Source organism: Poecilia reticulata, chromosome 12 (genome assembly GCF_904066995.2).
Source record: "Poecilia reticulata chromosome 12, P_reticulata-male-v2, whole genome shotgun sequence".
Classification (NCBI taxonomy): Eukaryota; Metazoa; Chordata; class Actinopteri; order Cyprinodontiformes; family Poeciliidae; genus Poecilia; species Poecilia reticulata.
The window spans coordinates 25,267,087-25,283,588 of NC_088841.1; the positions used below are offsets into that span (position 1 = coordinate 25,267,087).

The 16,502-nt window shown below is 38.3% G+C and overlaps 1 protein-coding gene across 1 annotated transcript in view; it reads left to right on the plus strand.

The window, feature by feature from the left end:
* The window catches only part of onecut2 (one cut homeobox 2), a 33,910-nt gene extending 28,847 nt beyond the window's left edge, over positions 1-5,063 (plus strand). The window contains exon 2 of the mRNA XM_008424565.3: positions 2,135-5,063. Within this exon, the coding sequence (XP_008422787.1) occupies positions 2,135-2,424 (290 nt within the window). The 3' untranslated portion in view covers positions 2,425-5,063. The remainder of the gene's footprint in view (positions 1-2,134) is intronic.
* Positions 5,064-16,502: the final 11,439 nt, after the last annotated feature.

Below are 16,502 nucleotides of genomic sequence, written 5' to 3' on the forward strand. Positions count from 1 at the left end.
TTAAAACTGCAGATTTTTTTAAATCTGTTATTGGGGTTCAAACCATGCAGTACATGTTTGTCCAGTGACCGATGTTTAAATTTTGGTTCGTGTTTCTGTCTGGATCGTTTTCCTCGGATCCGTCCAGCTGTCCTGCTACGTTTAAAGTCCAGGATTTAAACGCCGAATCAACAAAAACCAAACAAACAGCTTTCTGGGCTGAAGTACACGATGTTCCTGACGCTCATTTCAACGGCGAACGAGCTGAATCAAACGAAACGGGCTGAGGAAGGAATCCTGGGATATTTATAGGAGAGCAAATACATTGATCAGAGAGTAAAGAGGCAAATAAAACGTTACATATTATAAGGAAACAGGTTTATAGGAGGGAAAGCTGGGTGAACATTAACAGACGGGGATTATGGTTCAAGAATTGCTTTTAGAGTTAAATTCACATTATTTGTCTTCCAAACACAGATTAATTTATATCCAGAGATCAACAGCGCCACCTGTCTGCTTCTATCAGGAACTGACAGCTTTAAAAGCCCTTCGTTCACCTCGGCTAAGAAAAACAGGATCCTCTTCCAAACGGCAAACAAAACCGACAGAGGTGATGCAGGTTTGATGAACTGACAGCTGTGTGTGTGTGTGTGTGTGTGTGTGTGTGTGTATGTGTGTGTGTGTTTACAGCGAGGGTAGCTTCCCCTTACATAACAGTTCTGTTACAGAGTCCTTAACCAGATTCGTATTGATCAGCCGGGCTCCGACTCGTGCATACTTAATTCAGGGAGGTAATCAAATCAAACGCACCCAGACCTCCTGGTCTCCTCCCACGAGGCGTTAATGTCGCTTTTATCAGCTCTTCGCTGCTCGAAACAAGATTTTTCTACTGTTTACTGCAAAACTCTATATGTTCGTGTTTGGCTTTAGTTATTTTAAAACAGGAGTTACAGCCTGCAGCTCTTCAACTAACTCAAATAAATGGCAAATTTTGAAGAAAAAAAAGGAAAAATTTCTGTCAGAAGACTCAGAAATTTTTAGATTAATCTCAGAAACGTTCTAGAAAGCATAAGAACATTTATACATTTCAAAATTCGAACACTTCTGACTTTTAAAAATAAGATATTTTCCAGTTTTTAGGAAATTTCTGAGATTTTTCTTGCAAATTTCTGAATTGAAATGTTCAAACTAATGTATTGAAATGACAAAAGAATATATATTAATACATTTATATGTATAAATACATATATTATTTTTTTGAGCAGGGTATATATTCACATTAGTGAGATATTTGAAGTAAAAATGGGAGAATTTTTTAATTTTGCGGGAATTTCTGTCAAACATTTTTATTCTTAAAACCCACTTGTTTAGAGTTGCTTATGGCTAAATTGCAGGTTTTGATGTCTTTGTTGTTTTTAATGTTTTCATCTAGTTATTAACTTTTTTTCACACTGTCTATGTAAAGCCCCCCCGGAAAACGTCCCAGTTAAACGAATCTATATCTGGGGGTGTGAGAATCCTTGTTGAATAGCGTTTTAACTAAAACTCTGAGGTGTGAGAATCCTTGTTAAATGGCGTTTTAACTAAAACTCTGAGGTGTGAGAATCCTTGTTAAATAACGTTTTAACTAAAACTCTGAGGTGTGAGAATCCTTGTTAAATAGCGTTTTAACTAAAACTCTGAGGTGTGAGAATCCTTGTTAAATGGCGTTTTAACTAAAACTGAGGTGTGAGAATCCTTGTTGAATAGCGTTTTAACTAAAACTCTGAGGTCTGAGACGTTTAACTGAAGTCCTACAAGGGGTGCAGGTTTTAATGTTTTTATCTTTTTTAACCTTTTTCTTTATAAAAAAAATTTTTCTTTGTCTTTCCAGCTGTTTATTCAATGTCACATCCTGTTTTTATTTTAATTATGTGAAGCACTTTGAAATGCCTTGCTGCTGAAATGTGCTATACAAATAAAATTTGATTGATTGATTGATTCTTCAAAGAATTTAGGGTGAAAAAATGCGGGAATCTGTTTTTACTTACGTGACTGAATAACAAATATTTATGCCAGAAAATATCAAATTCTTAATTTCTTCTTAAAACAAACAGTAACTTTAATTTTCCTCTTCTCCAAACCCTGACTTCCTCCCTGGTGTTTTGTTTCCCAGCATGCAAGCGGAAGGAGCAGGACACGGGGAAGGATCGCAACAACACACCAAAGAAGTCGCGGCTGGTCTTCACCGACCTGCAGCGGCGCACCCTGCTGGCCATCTTCAAGGAGAACAAGCGGCCGTCCAAAGAGATGCAGCTCACCATCTCGCAGCAGCTGGGCCTCGAACTCACCACAGTCAGCAACTTCTTCATGAACGCCCGCCGCCGCAGCCTGGACAAATGGACAGACGACGGCGCCAGCCCCGGCGGCCAGTCCTCGGCGTCCAGCACTTGTACCAAAGCATGATAGAAGACGGGGAGCCGGAAAAACGGAGATACGGGGACAAACCGGGGTCAGGGGGGGTCAAGGTTTCGTCCGGTTGAAGCGAAACTTAAACTTTTTACACGATTTTCTTTTTTTCCTTTCCTTGAGGGTACAAACAGAGAGAGGGGCTGCTCACTGCCACGACTTGTAGCCAAATCGCCTTCTGCAAATTTATCGTAAACATAAAGAAAGCTGGAGGGTAAACTCATTAAAAACATACAAAACCTCACTTTGGAGGGGAAAACCTTCTAAATCTTCAACTGTCCACCGCTGATGTCTCCTTTAGGCTGACACACTAGCCCAAAAACCAAAGACTAGAAGACAATGTGTGTTTTCTATTATGCAATATAAGCTAGGAAACAACCAAACACGAAACCAAGGACAGCTTTATGACTGCAGAATGTGAGAGACGCTCTGGGACGTTTTCTCTTCTGTTCTCCTCAACGGTCCAATCAGGAGTTGGGTTTCAGTTCAACAGTTCAAGCAATAGACAGTTTGGGTCTGAGGGGACTTGAACTTTCACCAAACCAAAGATAGACGATAGTTTTCACCTTAACGACAATTCTTCACCTCAAAATCAGCGTTCAGATTTGACTCTTTAAAGAAGGTGGTGCCGAAATATGCAAGCACAAACATTCATGGGACGACCCAACAACGTTCAGCTCGAGCTTCATCAGAACCCTTAGCGTTAGGTTAGGTGGTATAAACTACATGTGAGTGAGCACAATCTTGAAGCACATTTTCTTTGCAATAGAACCGGAGCCGACGGCCGACCCGAGTGGGCTTCGCATCTTAGAAAACTCAGGATGCCATTTATTTTCTAAACAGTGGCTGAAGTCCATTCGGTGCGCGTCACAAACACGCCGTGAAGTCCTCAAACGCATCCAGAGATGGTTTCTGAAGTAAAACACAACTTTAAAGAGTCATTTCCTAAATGTTCCCCGTTAACTACAGGCTAACGCTAGCTTACCATCGCAGCATCATTCAGGGAAGTGATGGCAGCTCCTCCCACCAATCACCACAGCAGAATTAAACATTCCCGAACCATTTTGCTAAAGCAAAACTGAAATTTGTGAAACAAGATTGTCTGAGTCATCTAACTTACTCTTATGAACTGGTTTCCAACTGCAGATTAGAGATATTTATGTAAGATTCTGACTGCCATCACAAAGAAAACCAGTAAAAACACAACCAGTACGAACGGTAAACCACCTGGACCCAACGGAGGACTGACCAGCCAGGCAGATCAGGGCCTTTGTAATAGTTAAAGAGGACAATCTAAAGACGATGCCTGGCCGGTCCGTCCCTCCTGAGGGTCAGTGGAAACCAGAAAACGGCTCCCAAAGCTGCAACTAACTCATTTAAATGGTCGTCAGCCATAAATTCAGCAGATTGGTCCAAATACCAACAACCTCAAGAAAACCCGTTTCAGACGTCTGTCCATCCGTCCATCACCTCATCAATCATCTTTCACTCAAGCTATTAAACCAAAAAATGAAACCAAACCAAAGCAAAGGCGTCAGTCAGCAGCCCCTGCTCCTTTCCAAACCCAGGCTGGAGATTTCGGCCTGGTTAGAGGCAGCCAAAGGCTTTAAGAACATTTTAAGATAAAAAAAATGGACACTTGAGACTTTTTCTATTTATTAACAAATCGAAACCAAAGAAAACCTTTTTCTGCACCTAACTGTTCCAACAAATGGGAAAAAAAAACTTGGATGAGAATTATTACCAAAAAAACAAAAGGAGAAAAAAAAACAGAGTGGCGACGATGTCAAGGAACGAGGATATGAAGGAAAGTTCGACAGGAGGACGACATCTGTGGAGTAGCAAAGTAGCTTTTGTTGTGTCTGATGGTGCATCAGGCGACTTTGGGACTGAAAGGGTAAAACCACACGGGAAGGAGGGAGGAAACAGAACCGGCCGTTCTTCTCTCCGGCCCAACGAAAAGGCAGAACATTAATGTGTCTCTCACGGTTGAAGAGTGTCTTTAACGTGTGCCTATGCAGTTTTTCAAAGTAAAAAACGGTTTAAAGAACAACAGAAACCTCATCAGCTAACAAACCAAAGATTCACCGTTGACTCCGGCAGCAGTGCTCCTCCCCTGCAACAGGTAAACACGATCTCTAAGATCTCTAAGACATTTAACCCTTTTCATTATTCTTCCAGTCCTCTAAAACGTTTCTTTTTGTAGTTTGTAAGCTAAATATCCGATGATAAATTTCATGTTTTAATTTTCTGTAAAGCACTTTTAACGCTAAAACATGTCGAATGTTTCTGTAAGAGCATCACATCAAAAGGAAAACTTCAGTTTTTCACCACATAATACTTTAACTGGACAGATCAGTGTTTGATACATCAGGATGAACCATTTTTATAGTTTAATCATCCGGAGGAGCTTTCTGAAACGTTCAGCGCATACCAAAGATTTTTTGCTGCACTACCAGAAGCTCGCTGGACTTCTTTCATTAGTCTGATTAGTTTCTATTGTTCCTGCTTTTTGTTTTACTTTTCACCTCAAACCGTAAAATAAAGCAAAAAAACTCAACTTGAAATGTATTGAATCTTAAAAACTTTGATCAGAACCAAAAATAAAACATATTAGCCAAAAACAAAAACTTGGAAATAATTTCAAGACATTATTTTAAAATTCTTTATATAGAACATATAATATACTACAATTGCTAAAGCCTGAATTTCTTCAGGTCAAAATTCAATATATTTTGTTTTTCTAACTGATTAATGCTATGTTCCTACGGAAAGCAAATGTGACCCACATACATTTTTTTTTCTGAACTTTTCACCCCCAAACAAAACCTCTTCATGCCACGTCCACTGATCGCATCTGAAGGTCTTCAACGTGATCAAAATGTCGCATTTGTCTCACTTTCACGTCGTTGGTCTGGTAAATCCAAACAATGGTGTCTTCATCTTGTTATGATCTTTAGACAAAACTGTCATTTCCCATTCAATTATTTTTTTGTAGACCGTGATGAACCATTCACACAAAAATCTGATTTAATTACTACGAACAATCACGCAAAAAAAAAACCCATTAAAATAAAAAATTGGATTTCAGCAAAGAAAGAATCAGAACTGAGCATCAGGACCTGAAGTCCAACCAGGACTGGCTGGACGGTTGAACCAACCAGTGGCTGTTGGACTAAAGATGGACATTTTGTCCACCTATCCAATAATATCTTAATTGGATGAATTGATAAGAAAATTATTTAACTGAACAGCCGTTTTAGTCTGGAAGTACAGATATGTTTCCCGACTTTTTTGCAGTTTTATCCTCATTTATGAGTGGAAAATCCTGATCCAGAAAACATAGGAACGCCTTCACTATATAGTCCTAAATAAAGGTGATGCTGCTTTGTTTGGTTGAAAAGTTAAGACAAAATAAAAACTGAGTATTTTAATAAATGCATTTAGCACATAACGATAAGGGAGAAATAATTAAACTCGTTCATAACCATGAAAACTGGCGTTACCTGGGTGTGAGAGGGGAGGAGTCACGCTGCCGACCCATTTATACGACAACAACAAACAAACCAAAACATAACACCAAATCTCCAACTGCTGAGAGAAACTGCTGAAATCTCGGTCAAATAGCTTTATCCTTAGTTTTCTGTCTGTGTTTTTCTGTATGTGAAGCTTCTAGTCCAAAGAAATCCTCCGGCTGCCCGACCCCAACCTGTTGCTGTCCGCTGCCCGTCGGAGGGGCTCGGATCAGGGCTCAGGCGCCGGCGGCCATTTTTCATGTCATTCCCACTTGCAGTTCTGTCCAGATGTAACAATAACGGCTAAATCTGCCAAGCGTTAAAAAATAAAAAGATAAAGGAAAAAAAGAGGAGGAGAGCGAGAGATAACAGGAAGGTAAACCAAAAACTGACCCAGAGGTTTTCACTGCTCCTTTATTTGCCAATTTACATTTACGACCACTGCTGTACTTCCTAAGTTTTTGCAATATGTGATTTTTTATGTAATTTGTTTTAATTGTGAGGTAATTTAAGCGAACAAATTTTGTTGCCAAATCTCCTGGGTGACGGTTAGCTTTGCCAAAGTTTACACTGTTTGTTCCTTTTCTTTCTGTTTGATGCCATATTTATTTATGACGTGTTTTAGAACACACTAGTTTTGTACTTGATTATTTAATGTTATTTAATTAGATGTAATTCTTTTTTTTCTGATGATATTTATGGGTATTTAAGAATGTTAGTTGCATCGAAGATGCAGTGCTTAATTTATTCTTAGCTAGTTTTTCCTTCCCAAAGCCGATGAAGCGTGGTGTTATGAATGTTTAGCTCTAAAGACAGAACAACGTAGGAATGTCAGCTTAGACTTACACACTGCTGAATGTCTCTGCCTGTTCAGCTTTGATTTCTCCTTGTTCTGGTTTGTTTTATTCTTACTTTTCAGAAATGAAAACGAAATCAGAAGTAATAGCTACTGAACGATGAGCACTGTTGAACCAGGAAGGATTTTTCAGACGGACCCACCAAAGATAAACCGTGTTTACTTCCACACGTAACGACCAAAATATACACGATGGCTGAACTCTCAGTGTGAAGCCATTTTTCCTTCTAAAAGAGACCAAACAGGAAATTTAAGTAAAATAAAATCAATTTTGAACAGAAGTTAGCAAAGGTGACCATGATAAATGATTTCCTAACATTTTTTTGCCTTTTCAGTGACTTTTATTGTTTAACGAATTCGTCTATGAGGATTCCCTGTCTGGACTTCGTTACATTTGACCAGCCGAGCTTTCGCAGGTTTTTTACTTTATCAGATCATAACAGGTTCTCCTTCTGGGTTTCTTGGACGACGGTTGGATCTGGATTTTATTTCTGTTTTATTTATTCACATCAGGTGTGAACTCAGGAAAACTGGCTGCACCTTTTATAATGTTTTAACTCCAAATAGTTTTGTTTGGTTAAATTGGAAAGGTGGAAAAGTTTGGAAACGTTTAATCGGTCTTTAACATGGTTTTGCTGATAAAATCCAGCAGTTAGTCCAGGTTGATTCGACGTCGTTGTGTGGATGTAAACACGCCGGTTGGTTGTTTCCCTGTCAGGAAGGAAACGGCGCCTTAAAGCCTGATGCTATCCGTGTGTAAAAAGACATTTAAAGTTTCCGCAGTGAGATCCAGAGGTTTCCTCACTCACGTCCCATCCGTCCTCTGAATTGTGTTGATGAAACCAAAGAAAGCGAAGCTTCGTTTCGGTCTGCGCTCAGCGACGCGTCGCTCTCTTCTTCTGAATTATAACAAATATGACACGTTTTTCTTCCTCTTTTCTCTCTTTACCTCAATCATCAAATTCAAATTAAAACATATTATTGGTAGAGAGTAAACATTTTGTTTTTATGGTGTTTTAATTTTTTTATTCATTTTGAGGATTAATGGTTATTAAAAATACTCAAATATTTAATTAAGTTCCATATTATTGTCTGAAAACGTATTTTGGATCCCATTTGCTCTAGGTTACTTCCTTGCTTTATTTAAATAATCTATTTTTCCTTCTACAAGTGCAGGGCTGTCCAAAGTGTGGCTCGGGGGCCATTTGTGGCCCCTCAAATAATTTTGTTTGGCCACCAGATCTGAGTCAATAATGGTAAAAACAACTGATAAACCCAATAGATTTGGAAATTGTTTATTTTTCTTTTAATAAGGCAACAATCCAAAACCATTTTTAAGTTTTGGATCTTTGATGATGTACAGATTTTATAAAATAGCAAGAAAAAAAAATCCTATTAAACTAATTTTTGCGTCGTTAATTTAATGAATTGACCAGTTTTGGCCTCAGACTCAATGAATGGCTGATTCAAACTGACCGACCAAAGAAAATATGAAAATAAAAGTGATAAAAGCTTCAGATTGATTAAACCATGTTGGTTAAACCACCTTGTTTGTTTCGGTTTGTGACCAGATGGCTGCAGGTGATGAAAGGTGTTCATGTTTCTAACGGTTTTCATGCTGCGCAGCAACCAGAGTGTTGAAAAGATCCAGAGCCTCAGAAAACCTTTGCAGCACTAATGACTTCGCTCCTGCTTTTCAAAATGTCGCCCGACTTCTTAATGAGTCAATAAGGTCACGTTCTCAAACCTGCCACCATGATCTGTAAAAAAGAGAGATTTTACTGCAGTTTAGTTTGGTTAGTTTTAAAAAATGTCAGAGAAGTTGAGGTGAAAGACGCCATTATGTTCTTGTTTTACTGCTTTTATAGTTTTTATTTCACTTTTTTCTTTACAGAACCTCATTTTCCTGTTTCGTATAAAAATTTCAAGCAAAAAACAGTATTTTGCAATAATTTAACACGTTTCATATCATCTGTGATTGATTTTCCAAAGTGAATATAAAAGTGTGACAATCTTGGTCTGAAACAATATCTAAAAAAGTACATGTAACAGTATTTTAACTGCTTCACTAATCATCATTACTTCCTGTTTGAGTGTAAACACAGTTAAATCTGTTTGTTTTTCGGTTGGAAAGCTTTAAATGGAGCCGCTGAGCGCAGACCGTCCCGTCTTTACCAAACTATTACCTCATAGACACTAGTGTTTAGAAACAATGTTATATTAGCTTGTGTCATAAATTATTCACTTCTTCTTCCTCCTTTTTTTTAAATGACTGTAATCTAAACAATTAAATGTGGGGTAAAAAGCTTTTTACATTTTTAATTTGTATTTTTTTTTTAATTTGTGACGCGCTAAAACCAAAAATGAGAAATGCTTGTTCTCTCTGCTCTTTTTTCTTGTTGATGTGTTGATGTTTTTCTCCGTCCCACACAGAGGCAGGAATTCATCGTTTGAAACTATTATTTTGGTGTTTGTTTATTTCTGGGTGGATGACATGTCGCCATAAACCGACAGAATAATACGCTTTAATCAGTTTATTCCATTATTTTTTAAATAATTTTCCTGTGTTTTAATGGCAGCATCCCATAATATACACCCAATAGCCACGCTTTCATGCATGTGCAGAGAAGCTTTCGTCTTCCCAGTTTGTTTTTTAAACACAATATTCACTAAAATGTGTTTTAGACTAACATGACCTCTGACCTGCTGATGTAACAGCTGGAAATTTTCCACCGATCAAACTGAAATGTTCAAAAGAGTATGGAGAGCCATTTCAGCCAAAATTAAATAAATAAATGAAAAATTGGGTTAATGAAAAAGCTAAATTAAAAAGTGGTTAAATGAAAAATAGATTAATGAAAATGTGTAAATGAAAAATAGATAAATGAAAAAAGGGAAATTGAGAAATTGATAATATGAAAAATAAATTTAAAAGTTTGTTAATGAAAAAGCTAAATTATTTAACTAATTATGTATTTAATTCACTCATTTTTTTCATTGATTTATTTTACTCTTTTATTCATTTCACCCATTTATTTATTTAATTTGGGCTGAAATGGCTCTCCATAATAGAGTGACTAAATGATTTCAGGAGTTTTGAATAAATGTGTCTAATTTATGCTCAGATGAATTCAATAAGCAGCTTCAGGGACAGATTTCAGTAAAAACTTTTAAAATTGGCACTGAAACGTGACGTGAAGTTTTTCTTTTTTCTATCAGGGAAAATTAGAAACTAAAATCATAGAGGAAAAAGAAAAACAGATCAAACAGAGAAGAACTAAAGAACTGAAAATAACCTCAAAAAATGAGAATATTTCTGAGATAAATTATGTTTTTACACAATATCCTCCATTTGAATTATACCAAATTCTAAAAATGTCAAAATTGTTCATATTTAACTTAAATATTTACAAGTATGATGTTTCTTCAGTGTTTTGAGTGTTTTTATTTAATGCTACTGAAAAAAAAACTAAAGCACTTCCAGTAAATTTGTCTTCCATCCAACATCCGGATATCGGACCTTAAACACGAACAAAAGAACTTCCTAATTAACTTCATGACACGTTTTTCTTTTCCCATGACAGAAATAATCTGTGGAAAGATAGATGATCACGTCAGTAGATTTCACCAGATTACAGTAAAACCAATCATTTTCATTGTTAAAATGGAGGATTTAGGTCGGTTTGATCAGGAATCATAATTATGGAGCTAAACTGAGTCCATAAAGTTTGTTCGACAAAAAAATGTTTAAAGCCTCCAAAAATGTTCAAAACTGAAAAATAATGGTGAGATTGAATAAAAAGATTTGAAAGTATAAAAAAAGTTAAAAAGTATGTTTCAGAATCAAGTTTTTCAGTTTTAAACTTTTGGCCCCATTTTTACTCCATACATAATCTGAGAGTCAGTGAAACCAAATTGGGAACCAAAATATTTGGAAAAAGAATCTGATACCAAATTTTAAGATAAAAAATAAAAATATCCAGTTGTCTTAAATTACTTAATGATCATTTTTCACCCTATTTCAATTGAAAACAATGTAGCTAAAATAATAATAAAAAAAGATACTTCCTAATTTAGGCCAATGGGTAAAACGTGGTTTGTTTCAGGTACAAAAAAATCAGGAACGAATAAAATGGCAATAAAATGGTTCCAAAGGGCAAAATGACCAAAAACCCTAATAATATCATATTAAAATGAAAAATATCAATTAATTAAAATACTTTAATAAAAGTGGATTTCTCAGTTTGATTCAAGCATCAGCAGCTTCAACACTGAGGGTCAAAGGTCAGTCAAGTGGCAGGAAACATCATCAGTTCATCCGGTCTGTTTCTTTGTTTTATACATTTCTTTATTTTCTATTTGTTGTACAATGACCAAACGTAAGATTTTTGTTTTGTCATGTTTGTTTTGTTTGTTTTGGTTTTAAATAAGAAAAGAGAAGTGACTGCAGACTTGTGGTGTGGAATAAAACGATGCGATCAAGCGAGAAGGAGACTTTTGGGTAATTAATGTTCCACTCTATGTATAAAAGAAGAAAAAAAATCAATAAAGAAATCACAATGGTCTAATCCATGTAAAAACTGATTCCTGTCCTTATTCTCTGTGAAGATCAAACCGTGTTTTACTGCCGATTCCTTCTGGCGGTTCATAGCTGCAGGTTTAGAGAAGCAACCTGAAGGGGGCGCTGCAGGGATGGTGAAAGATTAAATACAAGTCGAGTCATGAACAGGTTTTTATTTCTATCAAAATTTTTTAACTGGTTTGGGAAAATCAGAGGCTCAATTGAAAGGATTTAATGGATGGACGGACGGATGGATGGACGGTAGGACAAATGGATGGATGGATGTGTTGACGGATGGATGGGTTGATGGATGGATGGATGTGTTGATGGATGGATGTGTTGATGGTTGGATGTGTTGATGGATGGATGGATGGATAACTGCACTCAGCCTTGTGAACTTCTGCATGTCGGCCATGTTGGTTCTCCATACTGATTGTTTCCATTGCATGTCGGCCATGTTGGTTCTCCATACTGATTGTTTCCATTGCATGTCGGCCATGTTGGTTCTCCATACTGATTGTTTCCATTGCATGTCGGCCATGTTGGTTCTCCATACTGATTGTTTCCATTGATCGCCGTTTGTTTTAAGTGAAATCAGTTTGTCCTCTCCTGGTTCTCCGTAAATCCGTCTGTTTTTATTTCTGTCCCTAATGACTCCATCGCCTCCGTCTTCCCCCCTCTAATCATCCCAGCATCCCTCTCTTCCCATCAATCCATCCTGTCACTTCTCCCCTTTAACCCTCCCAGTCCTCTCCTCCCCCTCCTCCACACCTTTAATCACCCCGTCCCGTCCTCCCTCGTGCTCCGTTGCCATGGAAACAGCAGCCCATTCTCTGCCTGCTAATCTGGTGACATTGTCTTTCTATTACCTGCAGGTCAGATGCCTGATAAGGTGGAGTAAAGCGTGGGAAATTGCTGCAAAACGTTGGTCCTCATTAACAGCAGCGGAGAAAAACAGCCCTCAGCATCACTCTGCCACCACGAGACCAACACTGCAAAAACACAAAATCTGATCTACTTTCTAATTAAAATCAGTCTCAAACTTACTTGCGAGTAACTTTTCAGTTTAAACTGATAAAATACTGGGCAGATTATTTACTTGTTTGTAAAGGACCTGTTACAAACAGGTCCTGTTACAAACAGGTCCTGTTTGTAACAGGACCTGTTTTGTTTATCTAAAACAGGTCCTGTATAAATAAAGGTCAAATAAAAAAATGTAAAACTGGCAGATTGTTTCACTCGTAGTGAGACATTTAATCTGCCAGTGGAACTAGAACTTTATGTTAAGGAAGTATTCATTTAAAACAAGCTGCTGTGTCTCGCTCGGAGGCGAGTTTTGCCCTATTTCAAGCGTAGTTAAGATATTTGCACTTGAAACTAGAGTAAAAATTCCTGGTGGGATTTTTGTGTTTTTGCAGTGAACACCTTCCAGACAGGAACCGTTTTGTCTCATCGCATATTTGAGGTTAAAAGACCAGAAATGGAAGAACGGCCGTGAAAAAGCCGGACTTGGATCACGGCTGCAGCGTTTGCTGCATCGAGCCTGATCCGTTTTGATGGGTTTGTTTTCCTTAGAAAGTGGAAAACACTGAAAACCTCAGACATTTAGGACATGAACCCTTCATGACCTTCCTCTCTCACCCTTCCAGTTTGATTTTTTTTATTTTATAATTTCTCCACACTTTGTCTTTTGCTCCTCTGTAATTTTTTCCTCCAGTTTCTCTTTCACCCGACTCTCCGCTCCGGTGCTCTGTCCCTTTCTTTGGAGAAATCAATGCTTATTCTCTCTATAGGAGGTCAGAGGGTTGCAGGTGCTGGTATCCTGGCTTTTCAATTACCAGCAGCCTGCAGTTACCAAACACACACACACACACACACACACACACACACACACACACACACACACACACACACGTGCACCATACCAACAGGGGACTTTTGGTTTACTCCTGCCAAGAGGGGACTTCTGTTTCTAGTTTGTTGAAAAAGTAAAAACCCATAATAAAATTTTCTTTAAAGCTCTATTACCATAATATAACTGAATATTTAACTTTTTATAATTTTTAAAGAAATTGGCAAGAGGGGACCTAGATTTCTGAGCGATGTTTACCTTACAAAGAGGGGACCTTTACATACTGCAATACACACACACACTGTCCACTCCCCTCCTGTACTCCCTCTGACTAAAGATTTCAAAATAAAAGAACGGTTTGGATGTTGGGAGAAGAGAAAAGAGGCGCGGCAGAAGATGGCGGATTGGATCAGAGAGAGACATCAGGACACAAAGGTGAGTCTCGCTTCAGCGCCGCCGGCCCGAACGGAGGCTCAGATGTGGCACCGGTTTGCGTTAGCGTACATCCAGGTCACAGAGGTCACCACCACAATAATTACTGGCGACTGACGAAACACCCAGAGGGATGGTTGTTCACCTAAAGGGGCATTCAGAAGCTGCACAACCTGCTGTATTCATGAGGCCGATGGCTCTGAATACACAAACAAACAAGAGATTATTAAGTTTTACTTTGATTCATTCAAGGTTTGGATGAGAGTGGGGAAAAAAAGAGACCAGCAAGAAATAGGAGCTTGTTTCAAGTCAATAATTCCTTAATATTAGTGAAAATGTATTTGTATATTTTCAGGTAGGTAGCTACCAGGGCTATATTAGCAGCTAGTTATCAGTAGTCTCAACCAACGTGAAATAATGAGTGAAATAATCTGCCAGTGGAACAAAAACATTTTTCACATTATATAAATTTAAATCTCTTCTTGCACTGGCAGATTATTTTACCTACAACTAAAACTTTTTAATCAATTTTAATCAAATTATTCACTCCACAACCTCCCATATCTTGCTGAAAGGTTATTTTAAGTTTTGCCTTATTTCACTACAATGTTTGCACTGGAAACTAGACAAAAATACTTGGTAAGGTTTTGTCTTTTTGCAGTGCGTTGTTCTCTTCCTGATGCCCATAAAGTCAAACACTCAGATTTTCTCCACTTTTATCGTCGGTGGATAAATCGTCCTCAGCAGAGCCCAAAATATTTAAACTTCAGAGTTAATTGATTCCTCTCAGGTTTCCAGGTGTGTTCAGGTTTCTACTCGCTTTCATGGCGCAGGTTATTATGGGATGTAACATCTGTCAGCCACTACCAGGCTGTTTGTGCTTCAGTAAACCTTTCAAAATAAAAACATGCAACTAAATATCTTTTAGTTGCTGGTTTCTGGTAGTAAAATTTAAGACTTTTCTTGCAACCATAAGTGACATTTAAGACTGAAACATGGTTGGGTTTCCTGCTGTCTTTCAGTCTGTTTGTGGCTTTGGGAGCAACTTTGAACTTCACACTGTCTGAGTTTGGGTGCGTTCACACTGCAGCCTGAAGTGACTCAATTCCCATTTTTTTGCCGGGGTCGTTCACACTGCCAGTAAATGCGACCTGTATGTGTTCTGCAGTCTGAATGGGCAAACGACCTGAAAGTGTCCCACATGCGCAGTAGAGGGCGCCATAGCGTCAGCGTTCTCAGTGTTCTGCCAACCGCCATAAAAAGAAGAAGAAGAGCTCAGTGTTTGCGGAAGTAAACATGGAGGCTAACGGTGGAGCTTAGCTTACATATTTGAAGTTGTTGTCCGGCCGGAGCAGCAAATTAACAACTTAATCCTCATATAGTCCGTCATAGTTGTTGTTTTTCTTCCCACTTGTGCGTATCAGGACGCACAATAGTGAGATTTGTTGACCTGGACGATACGTGTCGGATATGGGTTATATTTGAAAAAAATTCCGACCTGTGCTGTTCAGACTGCCATGAAAAGATCGGATACAGGTCGCATTACGTCAAAAAAAATCAGAAATGGGTCACTTCAGGCTGCAGTGTGAACGCAGCCTTTGACTCAAAGTTTTGCCTGATAGAAAAGTTCTGCGAGAAACAAAATACATACATGAGATACACGCTTATATGTGGTTTTCAGCTAGCTAGCAATGATATATTAGCAAATATGAGGCAGAACCATCTCGAGTCACAAAATGAAGATTTCTGGGTGCGTCTCAAAGTTTTTCCTAACAGAAAATTCAGGGAAAATATGAGAAAAGAAAGTACACAAATGAAATGCACATTTACATGTAGTTTTCAGATAGCTTGGGTAGATTAGCAGCTAGTTAGCATTAGCCTCAACCGCAAGAAAAAAAACTATGTATATAGGATTAAATAGTTCTGGTTTGAGAAAAGCTAAGATATGCAGTTAATCTGAGAGTTTTTAAGGATTTAGTGATTCACTTCAACGTGCACAATAATCATGAATCTGTGATTGAATTCAAGTCGGATGTTTGGGTCTGAAGAGGAGAAAAGGTGTGACGAGATCAAGAAGGAAAACGTGGAAATGAATGAGGAGGAGATGGACGGGTGGAGAAAAGACAGAAAATCCTCAACAAAAACGAACAGCAGATGAAGAGATATGAGGGCGAGGAGAGCAAAATGAAATGAAAGATTGTTGCTGGCTCAGATACAGGGGGGAGGAGCGGGAGTAAAGATGGGGGAGGGCGGCCGCCCTCGGGGGTTATTGGGTCGTGGACAGCCAATCTCTCTCAGCTTAATCAACAGCAGCAGAGGTGATTGCAACACCGCAGGGGACTGCTGGGAAAAAAAGGGCTGGATGGGGGGGTGAGGCAGGAATGAATGGGAAGGTCTGGAGGAGGGACAGCAGAGCGGGAGGATGAGCCAAAGATTGGAAAAAAGGAAAAATGGACGTGAGGAAAAGATAACGAAGACAAAAGAAAAGCAGAGGAAGGAAACAAGTGATGGAGTCTGGGAGAGAAAATGAAACGAACAAAGGTGTGAAAGGAAAGCAGGAAGTTTAAATTAACATTAAATTACTCAAACAGTTTTAAAGGAAAATTTCTATATAAAGAGACATAAAGGTTAAAAACTACAGTAAAAATAACAAGAATCAGCAGATTGCCAGTAAAACATCTTTTATGTTGATGTTTTTATACGATTTCTGTCAGTTTTGCCGTTTTAAAAAATGCTTGTAAATAAAGTTGGCTTGGCTAAGCTGAGCAGTTTCATGTGTTTATGTTCCTGTTTGTTCTGATCCAGAAAAGCTTCTCAGAATCCCAGAAAAACTGACATTTGGTCCACAAACCATCGCAA